This window comes from Zalophus californianus, chromosome 9 (assembly GCF_009762305.2).
Source record: "Zalophus californianus isolate mZalCal1 chromosome 9, mZalCal1.pri.v2, whole genome shotgun sequence".
In the NCBI taxonomy this organism is placed as follows: Eukaryota; Metazoa; Chordata; class Mammalia; order Carnivora; family Otariidae; genus Zalophus; species Zalophus californianus.
The window spans coordinates 19,910,041-19,933,125 of NC_045603.1; the positions used below are offsets into that span (position 1 = coordinate 19,910,041).

Sequence of the window (23,085 nt, forward strand, 5' to 3'; positions counted from 1 at the left end):
TACCCCCTCCCCTCTAGAACCCTCAGTTTGTTTTTCAGAGCAAAGATGTCTTTTTGAAGGGAAATGATTCTTAGATCAGACATGAATTTTGGATAGAGGATAAAAATGAAAATCCGGCATGCTTTCTGGATCTCTCTTTCAAAACTCTCTTGTTAATTTAAAAGGTAGTAAAAAGAAATCTAGAACACTGAGAGGGTTAAATCTTGGAAAACTTGACTTTTCCAAAAGGGAAATTTCTTGAAGGAAAGTAAAGGACTGAGAGAGGTTGGGGAAGACACACCAAAAAGTAGCCGTCCCACCCAACCAGCTCAGGACAGACAGCTCCTTGAACTTCTGATGAGTGCAGTTTGCTCCTACGCAAGGAACACCCCCACCCCCAAGACAGCCAGTGCCCTCTTGCCTGCACACCTCCAATTCCTCGGGAAGGAAGGGCTCGAGTTGGTTTGCTCCCCACATGTTGAAAATGAATGACAGGATATCAAACAAGGAAGTTGTAAAGATATACTTATGGGAACAATGACAAGGCAAATACTTTGCTCTCAGGAAAGTTTAAGATTCTATTGCTGGTTTTTTGTTAAGATGTAATCACTTCATTGAAACCTTAAAGAGAACCACAAGTTCAATGGTCTGACTTCCAAGTGTTCTTTCTAACATTTGCCCTTTCTGGTTGAAAAGCTGACAGCTGTTGTGCTCATCCTGTGAGTTAGTTGGAGAGCAAAGTCATCGGATATCATATAGTGTATACTCTTCCCCACTGAACAATTCATATCCACCATCTACTAGTGATCATATCATTCCACGTCTTCTCGCCCCTCCAATTCCATTTCCCTTCCTGTAGCGCTTTCTGGCACTAGAACTGTGAATGGTTTCAGAGAACTGCTTTATTTCTTTCAGAGATTTCCCATTTTGGCCTTGAAGTTAACTCTTTCCCACAGGTTCTAGAGAGATGGCTTCGATTCAAAGTCCACATCTGCCTTTCTGTGCTCATTCAATCTTGGGCAAGGATGAAGCCCTCTGGGCCTCCATTTCTCCACTGGCAAATGAGGAAAATAATACCACCTGACTTCTAAGGTCATTATTGGGGATGACAGAAGTTAAAGCACTGAATGTGCTACTTTACGAAAGTAAAGTCTGTCAAACAGGAGATTTTCAATACATTGGTTGTCATGAAAAACCAAATGCATACAATCATAAACTATAAAGAAAGAGTCTCCACCACGTGACCAATGTCACCTGCACCCACATGTGTTACAGCCTTTGTGTCATTTCTCCATTAAAGGCAAAATAAGGGTAGGAAAATAATAATGGAGCCAGAAGCAATCTATTCGCACAGTGCCCTCCATGAAGCCCTGGATACTTGCTCCAGGGAGGCTACAAACCTACCTTTCAGTGTTAACAGGGAAACAATAATTGTGGATTTATAACATTCAAAACGAAAACTCAGGGGGCACCTGGGTGGCTCAGTCAGTTAAACGTCTGCCTTCCACCCAGGTCATGATCCCAGGGTCCTGGATCGAGTCCCACATCTGGCTCCTTGCTCAGGCAGGAAGCCTGCTTCTCCTTCTGCCTATGGCTCCCGACTGCTTTGTGTGCACTCTCTTGCTCTCGCTGACAAATAAATAAAATAAAATCTTAAAAAAAAAAAAAAAAAAAAACATAGTGGTGGAGAGAGCAAGACCAACACAGCGTAAGCCTGTAATGAATGGCAGCCATGGCGGCTGCCAAGTACGGCCCTGCTGTGAGTATACATCAGCTCGTGGGGTCCTCACAATAACCCTAGGAGGGGAGGATATTATAACTAGTAAAACCTGAAATGCAATAAATACTTTTAAAATATTAAATATCGTCTCCATAGACAAACAGTTCCCATGCCTTCCTGAAAGAGACCTCAGGATGAACAGGTAGCCCCGAGTTAGAATAGAACAAGCAGGGGTTTCTTCAAATACTTCGAACAGTAAGAATATACTGAGCAGACTCCAGAGGAGTCACCATATAAGTTAATTTCCTCCACTGGGGCCATGTTTTGGCTCTGTAATGAATGAGCTGAGTAACCCTGAGCAAAGGATTTCACCCCCATTACCTATATCCTCACCTGACAAAGGAAGAAATCAGATGCTGCTCTCCGTTGGTAAACGCACACGCTCATACACACAAATATTCTCACACTCTTTGTTTTTTAAAGATTTTATTTGTTTGAGAGAGAGAGAGCTCAAGCAGGGGGAGGGGCAGAGGAAGAAGAAGAAGCAGACTTTTCACTGAGCGCAGAGCCCAATGTGGCTCAATCTCAGGACCCTGAGATCATGACTGGAGCCGAAATCCAGAGTCAGAGGCTCAACTGACTGAGTCCACCCAGGTGCCCCAAATATTTTTTACACTCTTAAACGAAACTATTACAATGACTGAAGTCCCTCTCCCAAGCCATCAACCATGTAATAAACATGGAGCAATGCAGGGAGCCCGGAACATGGAGCAAAATGTGCTTTCTCATAACCATGCAAACATGCACCCCACCTCTCCCAAGTGCCAGGCAGGACTGACTTTCAAATGAGAAAGATTTGTTTCTAAGAAGCACACTATCCAACTTTTATAAAACCCATCAACTACTTGATCCTGGCACAAGGATCCTCTTGTGTTCTTGCTTCTCTCCTCCAGACACACATACTCATCATCCCCAAGACACAACCAACCTCAGGACATACCTGGAAATTGGCTACAATGCCCATTCCGATACATCCCACCAATCCAAGAACTAGGGACACCAAGTTAAATACAGGCGTGCTGAAATAGCTGGTCTGATTTTGCTTCTCTACTATTTTATATCTTGTGTACATTGTGGCTGCACCTGAAAAAGAAAAGCACTTTGATGAATTTTTATTTGACCTTTTAGAACAAAAACACAGGGAAAGTTTTTGCATTGCTGTTTTAAAGTCTGTATTTCAATTTATTAATTGCCATGGTCTCCCACTCACCTACCCAGTCCTTCCTCACCCCTTCTTACTCTCTCCTCAGTGTGATGGATATACACACACATACACACAAACACACACCAACTTGCCCATTATCTTTTTCACATAAATGCTATTGTGCATGTATTCTGTGACTTGCTTTTTTTCCACATAAAGAAAATCACCATGGAGATCTCACCATGCTGGTGGAAATAAGTCTACTTCATTGTTCTTAGGGGTCTCATCATGGTATATATTTATTTCATAATTCCCCTGATGTTGGACTTCTACCCTGTCTCTCTGTTTTTCCTGTTACAAACAATGCTCAATGAACAGCCTTGTATACAAGTCCTTGGCATGCTTTCAGTGCTTCTGGAAGACAAATTCCTAGAAGTATTATTACTGGAGCAAAAACTGTGCACAATTAAAATGCCAAAAAGTATCTGCAAATTGCTCCAACACTGTATTCTAGCATTTATACTCTCACAGCAGAGTTTGAAAGCAATTCTGCATGCCCTTGCCTTTTTAATTATTGCCAATACAATGAATGAGAAATGGCAACCTGTTGGTTTAATTTGCATTTCTCTGCTCATTAGTGAGATTGAGCAACTTTCAGTATGTCTGCTGGTCATCTGCATTTCTTCTTCTGAAACTTGCATTTAATTTTTTCCTGATTTTTCTGTTGAGTTTGTCTCTTCATTTTTAATTTGCAGTTGCTTTTTACACATTATGCACGCTAGTCTACTGTCTGCTATAAATATTACAAATTTTCTCCGGGTCCATCTTTAACTTCATTTTTTGTATCTTTTGTCACTTGGAAGTTTTAATTTTTTATCTATTAAATCTTTCAATTCTTTACCGTTTAGCTTCTGGGTTTTGTGTAAGCTTATCCCTCTGCCCCTCCTCCCGCTCGTGTGCCCGCATGCTCACACACTATCTCTCTCTAATAAATAAATCGTTAAAAAAAATCATACACACCAAGAGTGAACCCTAATGTAAACTATGGACTTTGGGTGATAATGATACGTCAACGTCAACATAGGCTCATCAACTGTAACAAATGTACAACTCTGGTGGGGGATGATGAGAGTGGGGGAGACCCTGGCTGGAGGGCAGGGCATATATGAGAAATCTCTACTTTTTGCTCAATTTTGCTGTGAACCTAAAACTGTTCTGAAAAATAAAGTCTGCTAAAAAAATTATATACAAACTATAAACAACACATTTCACTTTCACTTGAGACTAGGAATTTTTCATTTATTTATAATAATTATTGTGTACTTACCAAGAAATGCAGAGAAGTTTATCATAAATCCAAAAATCCCACTCTCTGGAGGTGTTGTTCCTGTATCACTGACAAAGAGAAATGTCCAAGTTATTTTTTTTTAAAGATTTTATTTATTTATTTATTTGAAAGAGAGAATGAGAGAGAGAGAGAGAGAGAAAGAGAGAGCACATGAGAGGGGGGAGGGTCAGAGGGAGAAGCAGACTCCCTGCCGAGCAGGGAGCCAGACGTGGGACTCAATCCCGGGACTCCAGGATCATGACCTGAGCTGAAGGCAGTCACTTAACCAACTGAGCCACCCACGTGCCCCTAAAGTATTTTCATTTTGGCTCTGAGAAACCTAAAACTCATTTTCTACCATAAGAGGTTACATTAATTTTTTTTCCATTGTAAAAAGCTAGGAAATATTTAAAGTGAATGATAGTGGTGTTTCTCAAATAATCAAGCCCAATAAACTTGATGTGTGTTCATTCTCGTTAAGAATTGAATGTGACTATTTTGGGGGAAAAAGAGCCTAAAATCAAGTTTGAAAAAGCAACTATTTGGATTTTAAATACACATAAACACATCATTTACATTTTTTTTAATTATTTGATTTATCCACAAGAGTTTCTGCTGCTGACAATAGGATGGTAGGAAGCTGAGCAATATTACTGATGCCCTATTAGAACTTTATGGAAGCAATAGGATATCAAGGCTATATTAATTGTGATAAACTATTTTAAAAAAATAGTTTCTATAAGACGTTTCTGGCGCAATCAATTCATTAATTATATGAGCTGGAAAAAAAATTAATTAAATGAGCTGGAAAGTAGTGTTTGATGTGTTGTTTTCTACTCATTCATACCAAGGTTTACATTTTTTTAAATTTTATTATGTTATGTTAATCACCATACATTACATCATTAGTTTATGATGTAGTGTTCCATGACTCATTGTTTGTGCATAACACCCAGGGCTCCACGCAGAACGTGCCCTCTTTAATACCCATCACCAGGCTAACCCATCCCCCACCCCTCCCCTCTAGAACCCTCAGTTTGTTCCTCAGAATCCATAGTCTCTCATGGTTCGTCTTCTGCTCCAATTTCCCCCCCTTCATTTTTCCCTTCCTGCTATCTTCTTCTTCTTTTTATTTTTTAACATATAATGTATTATTTGTTTCAGAGGTACAGATCCGTGATTCATCAGTCTTGTACAATTCACAGCGCTCACCATAGCACATACCCTCCCCAATGTCGATCACCCAGCCACCCCATCCCTCCCACCCCCCACCACTCCAGCAGCCCTCAGTTTGTTTCCTGAGATTAAGAATTCCTCATATCAGTGAGATCATGATACATGTCTTTCTCTGACTGACTTATTTCGCTCAGCATAATACCCTCCGGTTCCATCCACATCGTTGCAAATGGCAAGATCTCATTCCTTTTGATGGCTGCATAATATTCCATTGTATATATATCCCACATCTTCTTTATCCATTCATCTGTCGATGGACATCTGTGCTCTTTCCAGTTTGGCTATTGTGGACATTGCTGCTATAAACATTGTGGTGCAGGTGCCTCTTCAGATCACTACATTTGTATCTTTGAGGTAAATACCAAGTAATGCAATTGCTGGATTGCAGGGTATCTCTATTTTCAACCTTCTGAGGAACCTCCATACTGTTTTCCAGAGCGGCTGCACCAGCTTGCATTCCCACCAACAGTGTAGGAAGGTTCCCCTTTCTCCGCATCCCCACCAACATCTGTCGTTTCCTGACTTGTTAATTTTAGCGAAGGTTTACATTTTTACATCATCAAGCTGCTCCCATAAAGCAACAGTTTAAAACTGATGGCCTGAGAGTTCTCAGCATGAAACAATTTGTACCCATCTTAAGTGTTACCCCATTTTAAAACAGCTCTGAAATTTAAGTATTGAAACACTGATCATGTTGAAAAGACACACTTCAAATGATCTGAGGAATTCCACAAGAAGCCCATGTGTGCAGAAGGCAGCAGGAGTCTTCCAGTTTTGTGCACACTTAATATTTGAAAAGTATAAAGAGGTTAAGACACCCCTTTACAACAAATACTTCTATTCCTATTTCAATCTCAGTGGCACTTTCACCCGTAAGAATCTGGACGGTTTAGAATTTCACGTTATCATTTCTCCTACAAATAACCTTTTTTCTCCCCAAAGGAATCTTGAGGGGGAAAAGGCTACACCGTGTGTGGGATGTCTTTCTGAGCATGACGTGGGGTAAGAGGAGAGGACCGGAACCAGTCATGGAAAAAGGTAGACAGCTTTTACCCTCGGGGGGACCTTTTGCCCAAAGATTAAATCTCACGTAGAAATCAAGCCTTCTGTTCTTGGCCTCGGGATATAAAAAGGCAGCTTCCAGGTGAGTCATGCAAGAGTACTTGTGATCACAGGCCTGACAGCACCTGCCACATGCCAGGGAGATTGTTTGCTTATTTGTGGAGAAAGGAAGGAAATGGAAGAGTGAGGATATTTATGGGAATGGGAATAGGTAAGTAGTTGGAGAGAAGAAGGTGCCCTGACAGGAGATAAGTCGACCAGACTCTGGAACTATCTGCCCATTGATAGTAAACCAAGACATTTGTCAAGAGCCCAGATGTACAGTCCCCATGGCATAAAACATGTGATCTGAAAGCTCAGAATTTCAGGGTGGTGCTTTATTCTTGTTTATCTGTACATTTAAAACCATATGGGGTGCCTGGGTGGCTCAACCTGATAAGCATCTCACTTCCACTCAGGTCATGATCTCAGGGTCCAGGATCTAGACCCACTTCGGGGTCCCCTGCTCAGTGGGGAGTCTGCTTGTCCCTCTCTCTCTCTGCCCCTCCTCCTGTTCATGTTGCCTCTCTCTTTCTAAAATAAATAAATAAAACCTTAAAAAATAACAATAATAAAAAATAAAAATAAAGTAAAACCATACAGGCAGAATCAAATGTGCTTTGTAAATAACCATTCCATATGTATTTGTTGAATGAATGACTATCAGTACTAGCAATAAAAAAAAAAAAAAAACACCTAAACCTAGTAAACACCACTTATTGAGCATTTACTACATACCAGACACTGTTAGGTGGTTACCATACATCATTGCATTTTACCCTCAAAACCTTGAGGTGAGTCTTATTTCAACCCCATTTTACTAAGGAAGAAAGTGGTATTAGAGAGGTTACATAATTTGTTCAAGGTCATGGGGTTATTAAGGAGATGAATCTATATTCCAGTTACTAAACACAACAGACCCAAAATGGAATTGCTTATACTAAGCCCTGAGTCACCAAACTGAGACTTAATTTAAGTTTCAGCTCTCCTGGAAATGGAATCTTAAACCAGTCATTCAGGAATCACCTGATCAGCATTAGTTATGTAATGTGCCTGATAAGACCCCTGCCCTCTATAGGGAAAGTAAGCTTGCAATAATCAATGTCCTTGTCCTGCTCCCTTCTGCCTATAAAAGTCTTTCATTTTGTACAGGTCCTCAGAGCTCCTTTCTGTCTGCTAGACTGGATCCTGCCCAAATCATGAATCCATGAATAAAGCCAATAAGATCTTTAAATTTTTATTCAGTTAAATTTCATTGTTAACACAATCCAGGCATCTGACTCCCTGACTTCCCTGCCTCTGTAGTGCTCTAAAGCAGGCAAGGAACGGAGTAGTTAGAATGATTGCGGGTGGGCGCGGAGAATGAACACTGATGTGCTGGTAAATGTTTAACAACTAGCTCTGGAGGGAGCCTGATTTGTAGCACAGGCCAATTTCCATGGTGTAAATGCTCCCAACATGTCAAAGTTCAAGCTGCCAAAATGTAGGTCACTGAACATTGAATTGGGAAGAAATATACACAGTTGGCTCTCAGGAGCACATATTAGCTGGCTCCAGCACACCATGGGAATGAACCATGATGGTAATGAAAAGAGATCATCATGCCTTTCTTGTATACCAGGAAAGTGTAAACTAGGCAAGACCTCATAACTCCTCAAATGCCATAACTGATTGTAAAATATTTTTGACAAATATTGACTATCATAATAAGTCTGATTTTCTTTCAGGACTAGAGTCTACAATGCCTACCATCAGTGCATGAGTACCAATGGGCCTACATTCCTATACTTGGCACTATACTACAAATTTGGGTAAATATTAGTGTACTGCATTCATAACCAGTTGTTTGATTAAATGAAACCAGCTTTAAAATTTTTTTATTTGGTTCCACAAATACCATGAAATTTAACTGCTCATCAACAAAATATTTAAGAGATACCTACTATGCATTAGATACAATCTGAGTCACAAATTACCCAATCTAACAGGTAAGAATGGTCAGTGTGTGATTTATTTCCATTAAGTGACAAAAGGTACCTAACTACATATGGTGAAATTTCGCTCAAGAATATTCTTTTTTTTTAAGACTTTATTTATTTATTTGACAGAGAGAACGAGTGGCTGGGAGGGGGAGAGGGAGAGAGAGAGAGAGAGAGATGCAGACTCCCTGCTGAACAGGAAGCCCGATGCAGGGCTTGATCCCAGGACCCAGAGATCATGACCTGAGCTGAAGGCAGACGCTTAAATGACTGAGTCACCCAAGTGCTCCTCGCTCAAGAATATATTTCAAGAAAATTTTCCAAGCAGCAAATAAAAATGTGACACTTCTGAGAATTTTTAAGAATAAAAGCAAAATTCAACTATTTGAGACTACTCCCAAATAAAAAGCTTTTGCACAGCAAAGGAAATCATCAATAAACCACCTACTGAATAGAAGATATTTGCAAATGATATATCCCATAAGGGGTTAATATTCCAAAACATATAAAGAACTTATATAACTCAACACCAAAAAAATAATAATAATCTAATTAAAAATGGGCAGGGGACTTGAATAGACATTTTTCCAAAGAAGATATAAAAATGGCTAACAGACACATGAAAAGATGTTCAATATCACTCATCATCAGGGAAATGCAAATCAAAACCACAATGAGATATCACCTCACACCTGTCAGAATGACTACAATTAAAAAGACAAGAAATAACAAGTGTTAGTGAGGATGTGGGAAAAAAAGGAACCCTCGTGTACTATTGGTGGGAATGTAAACTGGTGCAGCCACTGTGGAAAACAATATGGAGGTTCCTCAAAAACTTAAAAATAGGGGTGCCTGGGTGGCCCAGTCATTAAGTCTCTGCCTTTGGCTGAGGTCTTGGTCCCAGGGTCCTGGGATTAAGCCCTGCATCGGGCTGGGCTCCCTGCTCAGCAGGAAGCCTGCTTCTCCCTCTCCTACTCCCCCTGCTTGTGTTCCCTCTCTTGCTATCTCTCTCTCTCTCTGTCAAATAAATAAATAAAATCTTTTTTAAAAAAACAAGTTAAAAATATTACCATACAATCCAGTAATTTCATTACTGGGCACTTACCCAAAGAAAATGAAAACGCTAACTCAAAAAAATATATGCACCCCTACGTTTGTTGCAGCATTATTTACAAGAGCCAAGATACAGAAGCAATCCAAGTGTCCACTGATTGGATAAACAAGATATGGGTTACACACACACACACACACACACACACGCACACACACACAATGTAGGACTACTCAGCCGTAAAAAAGAATGAGATCTTGCCATTTGCAACAACACAGATGAACCTAGAAGGTATAATGCTAAATGACATAAATAAGACACAGAAATACAAATACCGTATGATTTCACTCATATGTGGAATTTAAGAAACAAAGCAAATGAACAAAGAAAAAAGAGACAAACCAAAACAAACAAACAAAAAAACCAGACTCCTAAATACAGAGAACAAACTGGTGGTTGCCAGAAGGGAGACAGGTGGGGGGTGGGGGCAGGGGGAATGGGTGAAATAGATTAAGAGTACACTTATCTTGATGAGCACTGAGTAATGTATAGAATTGTTGAATCACTATATTGTACACCTGAAACTAGTATGACACTGTATGTTAATTATACTTTAATTTAAAAAAAAGAATAGTAGTGGTTGCCCATTATCATCAATAAAAATGAAAGGCTCTTTTACCTTAAAATGTTCTTTTAAGTCTTTCAGTCTTTGAGCTAATATGTTATATCATTAATAAATATCAAATCACATCCTCTGCCTGACATTGGAATCCAGATGAGCATAACACCCAGGGGGTACCAAGAGAAACTGTGGGTAGACTCTTCTTATTTTTATTTTTTTTAAGCTCAAACTAAATGATCTCATTGTGCAAAGGCAGAGGTAGTAGTATTTGGTTGGGTGCTGATTCAGGAAACTGGAGAATGAGTAAGAGGTGAAACCAGTTGCCTCCCAACCTTGCAAAATAGTCTCCCCACCCAACTCCCACCACATGGTTCTGTACAGTATGGCTTAAGCCACATGGTTCTGGCCCTGCCCCATCCCAGCCGCCTCCTCACTTGCCTCCTTGTAAATAACGCACTTCCTGGAAACTGCAACAGGGATAGAAAGTAATTGTTCATTTGCATGTGGTTTAGAAGCTGTCTACATTTCCTGTATTTACATCTCTACAAATTAAGTTCACCGTGGAAAATTCCAAGTTGTCTAACATCCTTCTCCAAACTAATTTATGATTTTATACCAGTGCATAATCATTTGATGCTCACAGGAATGAAAACAATGCAAAGACGACCTACATGATAATATAAGCTTGATGGAATGCTGTTCTCTAAATCACTGGATACAAGTAATTCCATCATTCCAAAGCCTGGAATCATGGTTTATGGAGGAGTGGGGGGACTGACAAGCTGACAATATGCAAAATTATCTGTCTGCCCAGACAGAAGTTTATTGGATTGCACTAAAATTCTAGGCTTGGAAAAATTATTCAGGAGTTAGAACCTGAAGACACTGAATGCACCAATAAAGGAGACCATTAATTCCTTTATCTTCACAATATCTAAATATAATATTTGAAGGGAAGAAGTATGATAATAAAAAGTCATTACACTTTATTAGATACTTTTAATTATTAGGGCTTTTTGGCAGCTTCATTTGCTGATGATTATCCTGAACTGGGAGGCACCATATAGCTATAGCAACCATTTTTAAACTTAAAAAGAAATTTCCTCCTCATAAATGCAAACAACTCACTCTATTCTCACCCCATGCACATGCAAATTACCCCCCTTTCTATCAGTCCAACTTCCCTCTTTGTTCACAAAAAAAAAAAAATGGCGAGGGGGCGCAGTTTGTGGGCAGAGGAAGAGAGAGAATCTCAAGCAGCCTCTACACCCACCCAGCAGGGAGCCTGATGCCAGGCTAGGTCCCACAACCCTGAGATCATGACCTAAGCCAAATTCAAGAGTTAGATGCTTAGTTGACTGAGCCACCCAGGCATCCCACAGATTTCTTTTTTTTTTTTTAATTGTTAAGTGTCGGGAACTGTGCCCCATGATGGGGATACAAAGACGAAAAGATAACTCACTAACCTTCAAGAAGCTTAGTATCCAACACAAAATTAAAGGACTCACTGATTCAATACATAGTTACTGATTGCCTTCAACACAATAGGTGATTTTGTAGGCATGGTGAAAGCAGTGATAGATAAAACAGAAAAAGCCCCTCCTTCGTGGAATTTATAATCTGTGGAGGGCAGTAAAAAGAGTCTAGGGTGATGAACGCTGTGAAGAAAAGGTAAGTTGGATACAGGACTGAGAGAGGGGTGAGCCACCTACTTGAGACAGGGTATTCCGGGAAGGGGACTTGAACAGAGATCTGGATGAAGTGGAATATTTGGGCCAGGAAATTTACAAGCAGAGGAACAGCAAAGTCAAAGGCCTTAAGGTGGCAATATGTCAGAGGAACTGCAAGGAAGCGGTTGTGGCTGGAGAGGACTGAGTGAGAACATGTGTGTGCATATAGGGGAGGGAGCCTCGGGGAGGCCCGGGGTCACGGTAAGGACTCTGAATGTTATTCTAAGATGATGGGAAGCCGTTGAGGGCTGAGCGCTGGGAAGTGATATGAAGTTGATAGATGTTTTTAAAGAATGTTGTGAAAAGGCTATGGAGAGGCAAACGTGGACCAATGAAACAGGAAGCTATTTTAATAGTTTGTCAAGAGATGACAGCGGCTGGGGCCAGGGTGGTAATGAAGCCGGAGGTGATAAGAGGACAGATTTGGGAAGTTTTCTGAGAGAGGTCTCTAGAAAACCATCCCTGCTTGGACTACGGCTGCTAATATTACAAAAGAAATTTTAAAGTTAACATTTCTTCAGCACTTACACTCGGCCAGGCACATCTTAGTTGGTCTTCACAACTTTGTAAGGCAAGTACTTTTTATCTCCATCTTAAAGATGATGAAAAGTACTTAGTCTTAGAAAAGTACTTTACGTTTCTTTTTATGAAAACATGTCATTTCCATGTGAGTTTGTAGTGCTATGTAACTACAGCCAGTTTCTCATCTGCCGTTCCCTCTGGAGCCTTAGTAAGATGTCCTTGGCAAGAACTGCGTCTACAACGCAGGTACCTGAGGGACTGAAATGCAATTACTGTCAGGTAAGGGGGACTGCTGAGTAGAGCACTCTTTTTTTTTAAGTTGAAATTGAGACCTTATATTTAAAAATTGTCAGCCTTGCAGCAGTCAGACTTTTGAGCAATACTCGACTGTCTTTTTAGAAGTGGGAATAATAGAAGAAAAACATTCCCAATTTTATTTTTCATGAAAAAAAAAAGAATTTTATGTAATCCAATGACAATGGAAAATTTACACAGAGGAGAAATTACACACATTTATGGTTGATTCAGAAGCCACACAATACTGCATCCATCACCTCAATTAATTTTTGAGCTGTGAAAGTTTGGGATCTTCAATTTTCTTATTATGCTTTTCTTAGGATTAACTAATTTGGGTAACGCTTTTTTTGAAGAAAATGTGATGCTCTAAATTATCATTTCAAGGATGATACTTTTCTACCTAAAAGTTTTCAATGGCAAGCCCACATTTTCATCCTTATGATACTATGGCTTAGAGATACTATGAAGTAATAATCACCGCATTATAAAGACTGAAGCATCTGGGGCGCCTGGGTGGCTCAGTCGTTGGGTGACTGCCTTCAGCTCAGGTCATGATCCCAGGGTCCTGGGATCGAGCCCCGCATCAGGCTCCCCGCTCCATGGGAAGCCTGCTTCTCTCTCTCCCACTCCCCCTGCTTGTGTTCCCTCTCTCGCTGTATCTCTGTCAAATAAATAAATAAAATCTTAAAAAAAAAAAAAAGACTGAAGCGTCATTAGCATCACGTCAGAATATGTGACTTTATACACACAGACCTCATTATCTGATTATTATCCCAAACCCCACTGTTTTTTGTTTGTTTTTAATTTTAGGTAGTTAACATACAGTGCAGTATTACTGGCTTCTGGAGTAGAAGTCAGTGATTCATCACTCACATACAACACCCAGTGCTCATCATAACAAGTACCCTCCTTATACCCATCCCCCATCCAGCCCCTCCCCCACCCACCTCCCTCCTTCAACCCTCAGTTTGTTCTCTATCGTTAAGAGTTTCTTATGGTGGGACGTTGTCATAATATGGGGGTAAATGATGAATTGAGGGCATCAACACTGTATGTGACATGGTCTTAATGGTATAAAAGAAAAAATGTGTATTGTTTATAAATATGCTTACAGATATACTTAAATATATCTTACAAGATGAGTGATGAGTATTATATGGATTGTACTGATGAACCCTAGGCATTTTGTATCCCTCCTCATATATATTAGATATAATTGAGTGATTGTATGTAAATAGAGTCCAAAATTATGCAAATCAATCCAATAATATTAGATATATTTCTAGAAAGTTGAGATTTGAAATATTTATTTTCTGTTTCTGTATTTCTGATTTTTTCACTATGATTATTACATTTTTATTTTAAAATTGTAAAATGTGCCTTCACAAGTTATTATTACTGGAAAACTGCATATTGTGTAACAGTACAAACAGAAGTGAAAAAGTACAATCCAAAATGATATGTACAAACTTCCAGTAATAAAATAAATAAGTCACAAAAATGAAAAGTACAGAATAGGCAATACAGTCAATAATATTGTAATAATGTTTGGTGACAGATGGTGACTACACTTACCCTGATGAACACAGAGTAATGTATAGAATTATTGAATGACTATATTGTACAGCTGAAACTAATATAACACTTCAATAATAAATAAATAAATAAAAATTTAAAATATGTAGGAGAGAATCCAATTTTATAAAAAAATGTAAATATAAACATGGAAATGTAGAAATACATAAACAGGTAAAGTTTGTATGAACATGTAAGAGAAATGAGAAATTCCTAGGATTCCTAGGATGTTCGATCCATGTTTGCTATTTATTTCTATGATACAGTTCTTTCTATTCTGAAAAAAGAAAAAAAAGTTTCTTATGGCTTGTTTCCCTCTCTCCTTTTTTTCTTTTCCCCCTTCCCATATGTTCATTTTCTTTCTTAAATGCCACATATGAGTGAGATCATATGGTGTATTTGTCTTTCTCAGATTGACTTATTTTACTTAGCGTAATTTACTCCAGCTCCATCCATGTCGTTGCAAACAGCAAGATTTCATTCTTTTTGATGGCTGAGTAATATTCCATTCTGTATATATACCCCAACTTCTTTATCCATTCATCAGTCGATGGACATTTGGGCTCTCTCCATAGTTTGGCTATTGTTGATAATGCTGCTATAAATATCCAGACCCCACTGTTACGGTTGAAATGGAAGCAAAAGTCACCATTGCCTGAAATGCAATGTAGTTAGTAATCAAAAAAGTTGGTTTAGGCAGAAGTCATCAAAAATTATGTGGATACAAAAAAACTTATGTGGATACATACACATGACAAGCAAATAAATGTATGCACATTCATTTGCCTACCTATTGACATGGCCAAGGCCGTTATGAGAGTACCAGTCCACTGTGTGTCTCCCTGGCATATAAACCACATCTACTCCAAATGATCTCATTTCTAGTTTTGGGTTCTTTAAAGTAGAAGGAAACCTTAAAGATACTTTTGAAGCAATTTGAGTGCAGAATCCTTCTAGTTTTTTAATCACTTTTAAGTCTTCACATTTGTCATAAACAATACTAAATAGACTGCAATTTTTTGACAACTTGTCTCTTTTGAATCTTCCCAAAGCATTCAACAGAGTTTTCTTTAAAATTACAATTCTTTTTTTGCATTCACAGACCAACAGTTTATGTACAGTGAGTTTAATCATGTAATTACAATAAAAAAAATACAACTGGCATAAACACATTTGGGAACAAACACAGCCAGCATCGGATAAGCATAAAAAGAAACAGGTGACAGAAGACAGCAAGCAGCCCAGAGAGCGACCAGTGCTGGGAGAGGCTTTCAGGGACCACTTGCTTCAGTCCGTTTATTTTTCAGAGAATGAGGTTACAGTTAACCCAGCAAGCTGACTGAGGTTGGTTAAGAAAACTTCTGCTATAGGGGGCACCTGGGGATAAGCGGATAAGTGGTTAGAGCATGCAACTCTTCATCTTGGGGCTGTGAGTTCAAGTCCCACATTGGGCGTAGAGATTACTTAAAAAAGAAAACCTGCTATAATGACAAATAAACTGATTACTTATAAAATTAGCCCTCAATCAAATGTCCTTTCCTACTTAACCCTAGCATCTATCCAGACCAATGTGGGCTGGTCCCTTAATAATACTATTAGCAAATTCTTACAGAGAACTTAATTTCTTGCAGCAGGGTGCTAATGAGTTCTAAGTAAGTTCACACCTTAATGCATGAGGGATGTGCTATTACTAACCCATAGAAAAGCAGAGAGAAATCAAGTAGCCTGTCCAAGGTCCTATAGCGAGGGCACACAGCACAGTTGTATTCCAGCTAAAGTTGCCTGCTCCGATGTTGTTCCTTTACCTACCATGGTGGATAATCAAAGGTTGTAAATATCCAATAATGTAAGTCAAATGGACTACATAGTGAGGCTGCAAATCTTGTAAAACATGCAGAATCTCATGAAGCCAACAGAAATGGTGTTGGAGAAGAGCTGGAATGGCAGCCCAAGTTAGTGAACAATGAGCACTGGCAGAATCAGCCGTTAATTAAGGAGAAGCTGACAAGATTAACAAAATGCATACTGAAAGCAGGCCTATCTGGCATAAATTATCTTCGCATTCAACCAGTATTTACTGAGCACCTACTACGTGTCTGGCACTGTCATAAATGCAAGGGATGCAGCAGTGGACAAACCCTAAATCTCTACCCTCATGACACTTATATTTTGTGTGAGAAATAGACAATAATCAAGACAATAACCTTACCCACAGATTAAGAATGGTCATTGGGAAAAGTGAAGTCACAAAACATTTTTGCAAAAATAAGCCTCTTCTTATCTCCCTTCACAAGACAAATGTGAAATCAAGGACTTCACACAATCATAAAACTGTCTTGGAAAGTTCCCTCCCTTAAAAAATCCACACCTGAATCATTTTAAGATTTTTGTTTATTTTAAGAATTTTGTCTTTTCATTTTGCTTTGTTCATGACAAGATATGTTCATTATAATGACTTTTGTTCATTGTTAGAACTAGCACCTGTGATTATAACCTAAATTTTATAATTGTTAACCAAGTGAAAGATAAAAAAATTTCCCTAATTTTTAGATTCATTTTGGAGTTAAAGATCCAGCCTCTTTTACTTTGTTTACTACACCATTTTGGTCTTCGTTTTTAAGGTGGCTTAATTCTAGGTGACCCGGTTTTCTGCCACCAACCACTGAGCAGGTTTGTGGTCATGAGGAGGAACAATGGGAGTGGCCAAAGATCTCAATCTACCCAGCAAACAGTATTTGCACAAAAAATGAGACCAGGTTAATAAAAAGCAACCAGGATGCAGAACTGACAAAACTTTAAAGGGCCACAGAATATACTGGAAGCATGAGACACAGTCCAAAGAAGAAGATTTTTTAAAAGAGAGTGGCTTATCAGCTGGGAGGAGTTGATAAGTGAAGTTGATTCAAGATAGCCTGAGAGATTGGGTCACAGAGGGAATATAAGAAAGTATAACAAATTAAGTATGACTGTGCTCAAGAATGTGGGTGTGACCTTGTAAAAATTTAAACTAATCCTTTGAGGTTGACTTTTATTTGTCCTTCATTTTGACACCCTTAAGGGCATTAATGGTTTCCTAATACAGAAACATTGCAATATGCTATTTCAGCTTGTTAAGTCTAGAGGCTGTTCGAATTGCATGTTTCTAATTTAAATTTTAATAGGAAATCAGTCCATGTGGCTAAAAAATAAATACATACAATAAGACATGCCAGGCTCGGAAATATTGCCCTTCGGAGAAACTGGGTAAAAGACACATGGGATCTTTCTGCATTATTGTTTTATTACTGCATGTAAATTTACAACTATCTCAAAATAAAAAGACTAATTTTAAAAAGTATGGCACAGGGATGACTGGATGGCTCAGTTGGTTAAGCGTCTGTCTTTGGCTCAGGTCATGATCCCAGGGTCCTGGGATCGAGTCCCGCATCGGGCTCCTTGCTCAGCGGGGAGCCTGCTTCTCCCTCAGCCTGCCACTCCCCCTGCTTGTGCTCTCTCTCTCTCTAACAAATAAATAAATAAAATCTTTTTTTTAAATAATTAATTAATTAAAAAATAAAAATAAAAAAGACCCTCTTTTCCACCTGCTAAAGTCTCCCTGACCATGACCTCCTCCTTATACACAAACCACGTTTATTAGTTTCTTTATGCAAGCAAATACAAGTATACACTATTACCCCCACCAATCTCTATCTCCCCTCACCCCCACCCCACTAATGGTAGCATATTTTGCTCTGCATCTTGCTTTTTTCCACGTAACAATGTATTGGAGATTTTTCCACACTAATGTATTAATTTAAAAAGAGTATTCTATGTATAGAGAGCTTTCCTTTGACATATTCTTTGGATAAACCATATTTATTTAGTCAATCCTCTCTGATGGAAATCTGCATTGCTTCCAGCCTTTTGTTAGTAAAAGCAATACTGTAAGTAACCTTGCAGATATATGTTCGTCCTTTTGATACACGCCAACATCCCTCCATAGAGACTGAATCTATTTACATTCCCACCAGCAACACATGAAAGCCTATTTCCCCAAAGTCTGACCAATAGAGTGTGTTATCAGAATTTAGGTTCCTGCTGATCCAATGATGAAAAATGGCATCAGTTTTAATTTGAATTTTTATTCCATTCATGAGGTTGAGCATCTTTCCACAGGTCTAAGAGCTATTTGCCTTTTATTCAATATGCTGCAGAATAACAATGTTACAAAAAGATATGTAATGAGGAAGCTGAATTTGAATGTCATACTGCAAAGAGGTCCTCCCAGGATTATGGTTCTTATTTAAAGTGCAATGGCTCTTATTTAAAGTGTTCACGTTTTGGGGGTACCTGGGTGGCTCAGTTGGCTAAGTGGCTGACTCTTGATTTCCACTCAAGTCACAGTCTCAGTCCTAGGATTGAGCACCGTGGAGGGCTCCCCACTCGGCAGGGAGTCTGCTTGGGGATTCTCTCTCTCCCTCTGCCCCTCCCCCGCCCCACTTCCATGTGAGCACGCTCACTCTCTCTCAAATAAATAAATCCTTCGTTGTTAAAAAATAAATCAATACAGTGTTTAACGTTAACTGTCAAAACATCGGATTGGTTGAACAATGTCATCACGTAAAAGGGAAGCATCCTGAATACATCCAAATCACTGATCAATGACCAATGATCTTACCGAGGCTTCCCTAAGGGGATGTGGCCCTAGGGGGAAGAATAACTCTATTGAAAATGAATGCCTGAGAAATATTAATTCAACAAATATTGAAAGCCCTCATGGATCTTACATTCCAGTGAAGGAAGACAGATAAAGTATTTAATTTGTTAGAAAATGATAGATGCTATGGTGAATAATTAGACTAGGTACGGGGGATCAGGAGTGCTAGCGGACAGTTTTAAATAGGGCAACAGGCCTCATCAATATTTGAACAGAGGAAGAGGTCGGGGAGAAAGCCTCATAATTTCTGGAGGAAGAGCATTCTGGCAGAGGAATAGCCAGGGCAGAGGTCATGAGGAGGTGGTGTGCCTGACAAGCTTACGACACAGGAAGGAGGCCAGTGTAGTTGAGGGAAGTGGAGGGAGTGGGGGTAAGGGAGACCGGGAGGCACTGACAGCAGAAATGAGTTACAGGACATAAGGTTGAACATTTCTGGGGCCAAATGGATAAATCTGGCGTTACTCCCATCACTTTCCAGTACCTTGTTCTTAATCTAAATCTTGCCTTTGCCTCAATGACTTGGTTTTCTAGGAGGGACAGAGAGACAATGGAGTGCTCCAGCTGCTCAAATAGGCAGAGAGAGCAGACAACCTAAAAGCCCCCAACACATGTGGGCAAGCAAAACATGTGTTTGTTGTTTGTAGGCTGGGGGCTCCTGGCAATAAGGTGACAATCTCCAGCCTTTTTCTCCATAACTTCTGCTTTTCCTAAAGGCTTCCTTTCCTCGTTAAATTTAATACCTATTCTTTGGACTGTCTGTGATTGAGCATCTCACAAGTGGTTCATCTTGTCAGCTCATTTCCCCATTTCTGAATGTCTTCCATTTCAAGTTCACCTTGTGGTGCTATTAATCACAACTATATCGGACATCACAAAAATTCAAGCCCTCCTGCCTCTGACACTCTCCACCCCTCTCCCCCCGCCAATGAATATCAAATATTATGTGTTCCTGAACTTTAGATCCGGGACAGCTATTATTTTCTCAATAAAAAGCATTAGAGGGAAAGAAACTCCTCCCTTTTATGCAAGTCTAAGAGGATCTATCAGCTTCAGAATCAAGAGAAGCGAGACAATGCCATGTGAGACTGAGATGAGCCATGAGAAACCCAGTCCAGGTTTCGGCAGGGGACCAGGTCTGATGGGAAAGTCTCCTTGATGCCTGGAACACCTCCCGAGTGGGCAAAACCACCACCGTTAACTGCTTCTCTGAACTCTTCTCCACACTGCTCTCCTCCTTGCTTCAAACTCTAGGCTCTTTTTGCCTCACCTTCATTTCCCCTTCGGTGCCCACAAACATTACAGAACATTGCTCACCATAAGGCTCTGCTGCAGGATGGAGAAGCCCTACAATCTCTATAATCATAAAGTGGTAACAAACCTTGGTTGTCACCAACTTTATTATTTCCTCACCAATCAATGCAGGTCACAGCACTTGGATAAGGATGGATAGGTCTAATGGTTAAGGAACGCCCATTGCCATGGGGCTAGGCACAGAGCTGGAAGCCATTTGAAGAGGATCGAGACGACCTGGGCACTGATGAAGGGACCCCTCAGGAATGATGAGGCCAAAACTCATGAAAAAAGAAACGGTATGACAACGCAAGATATGTCATAAGTTGCTGACAATTTGAGGGCTCTGACTTTGGGGGCGCAGTACCCGGAGGGATCCTGGGCAGCTCCATCCAGGAGAGCTTAATTAAGCCCGATCCCTAAGACCTGGAGGTGACACAACGTTCCTTTTGGATTGGACGGATCTGGGTGTGAACTCTGCTTCCACCATTCCTACCTGTGACATCAGTGTTACACTGATGATATTTCGACGTCTGCTCATACAAGATTCCTTGCATGAAAAATACGCGGGACATCCACCATGAGGATGTTGGGAAGTGGAAGTGAAATATGTGAGCTGTTTTAGCATACACCTGAACCTGCCTCTTACACACTAAAAAAATGGCATCCATCAGGCCCCATTCTTGTTTCAATACCACCCAAGAAGCATCTTCAGGGATTCTGTCCCACGGTCCGTCTCAAGTTCTATTGTCTATCCTGGGCCCCTCCCGACGCCACTGGGTTCAGTGTTCAATGTTCAGGGTGAAGTCAGAACCGCTCTGGCTCTGCACCCGCTGCCTCCCTACCCGTCCCGGCCGCCCGGAGCGCGCTCCCCTCGTCGTCAGACGTGGGTCTCCCCGCAGGACGCCCCCGCCAGGTCTGGACCCTTCCCTCCCCGCGGGCAGCTCTGCCCCGCGGCTCCTTTGCCCGGCCCGGCCTCACCTGATGTAGGGGAGGAAGGGGTTGACGTGCCCCGAGAGCACCGCGACCACGTAGGAAATGATGAAGGCGGCGGACGACCAGGTCACCAGGAGGAAGGGCACAAAGGCCATTCCCCTCAGGAAGCACAGCATCGCGCGGCCGCCGGGAGGGCGCTACGCTCTGCGGGGCCGGATGCGGGACGCGGGGCGCGGGAGCCGCGCACGTGCTGGCCCGCAGGCAGCGGCCGGACCCGAGGCTCCGCGACGGCGGGGCAGACCCGGCCCCGGATGGAGGGAAGCGCGGAAAGCGGAGCGAGGCGGCGGGCGGCTAGGCGGGCGGCTGGCCGGGGGTGGGTGGGGCGCGGGCTGCCCAGGCTTGTTGCGAAACCAGTGAAGTCACAAAGCGGCGGTCCCGCGGGCTTGGAGGCGCGCGGCGACCTCCCCGCGGATGCGACGTGGGAGCGGCAGGGACGCGGCGCCGGGCTCCTTTCGCTTTTGGTTCGGACTCGGCGGGGGTCTGCGCGGGCGGGCGGGGGTGTTCGGGGCAGTCTCAGCCCGCCCGGCCGCCCCGGCTCTTGCGCAACTCCGTAGAAACGAACAGCTCCTCCCAGGCCCTCCTTCCCTGGGGCTTTCCGGGGGTATGGGGCCTCGAACCCCGGGGGGCTTCCCTTCCGTGATCCCACCGCCTGCCCGTCGCGGGTTGAGAGTGTGGCCACTGCGTGGCGACATCCACCCCATCCCGCTGCTGCTGCAGGGGTCCGGACAGAAGTGTTTGGTGACGTTCGCCAACTCACGGGGCACGGACGTGGCACCCACCTCGATGGTGCCCACGAGAAAACCTAGAGTGTGTAGGAGCCGGTGGGAGTCGAGGTGGGACTGAGTTGCACCCAGCCAAGAACTTATGCCTCATAGTTATGCTTTTCACTAGAGCCGACCTGGAGTTATTTCCTAGAAATTAAATTTCCCTTTCTCCTCTCACGGATCAGGGTTCGCCCACGCTGGGAACCATGACGTAAGATGAGTAACGGTAACCTCGTACATTTCTTTTTTTTTTCACTTTGAAATGCTGATTTATTGTATATTCAACAAAATATTTTATAATATAAAATATTATATATATATAATACCATATGTGATATATATGGTATTAGAGGATAATAAATATATAATAAATAATAATAATACATGACCCCAAATGATGGATTAGGCATTGATGCTTAAGTGAGATTAAAATAAATACATCCACTTTTGCTTTGTGTCAGGAGAAAAAAAAAACCTTTTAAAATACTTTATTGATGCTGCAAAAAGGATTTGTGTTCTGGGGGCTCTTCTGAGTATGGTGATTTTGAGGATGGGTTATAGATTCTGAGCCCAGGATATGTGTTGGAAGTCATTGGGTCATCGGTGACCAAAGCTGGGTTCATTTCAGTCACATAAACATTTCTTGGGTGCAAACCCTGCTACGGGACAGGATACAAAGATTAAGTAGTACCATGGGGCCAGAAGACTCACATACCAAAATTAAATAAAATTATGTAGACTATTAGATAGAAATTAAAAAAGTAAAAGAGTTGGCAGGCAGGAGCCAGTGCTCAGGAAAAGGATCAAGGAAGTTTTCCTGACAGATGATTAAATTAGAGTTTTTGAAAGTAAATGATTGCTAACCAGGCAAAGAAAGGGGAGACTAACATTCAGGCCAAGGAAAAAGCAGGAGAAAATGCACAGACTTTGGAGCTGATTTGGTTTCTGGAACAAGAAAAAGCACTTGAGTGTAAGGCAGAGAATAGAGAGGTGGCC

At 41.2% G+C, this 23,085-nt stretch overlaps 1 protein-coding gene across 1 annotated transcript in view; it reads right to left on the reverse strand.

The window, feature by feature from the left end:
* The window catches only part of DRAM1 (DNA damage regulated autophagy modulator 1), a 42,479-nt gene extending 20,864 nt beyond the window's left edge, over positions 1-21,615 (reverse strand). The window contains exons 1-3 of the mRNA XM_027593327.2: positions 21,311-21,615; positions 4,231-4,298; positions 2,700-2,842 (exon numbers count right to left, since the gene is read on the reverse strand). Coding sequence (XP_027449128.1) covers positions 2,700-2,842; positions 4,231-4,298; positions 21,311-21,441 — 342 coding nt within the window. The 5' untranslated portion in view covers positions 21,442-21,615. The remainder of the gene's footprint in view (positions 1-2,699; positions 2,843-4,230; positions 4,299-21,310) is intronic.
* Between the last annotated feature and the right edge of the window lie 1,470 nt (positions 21,616-23,085).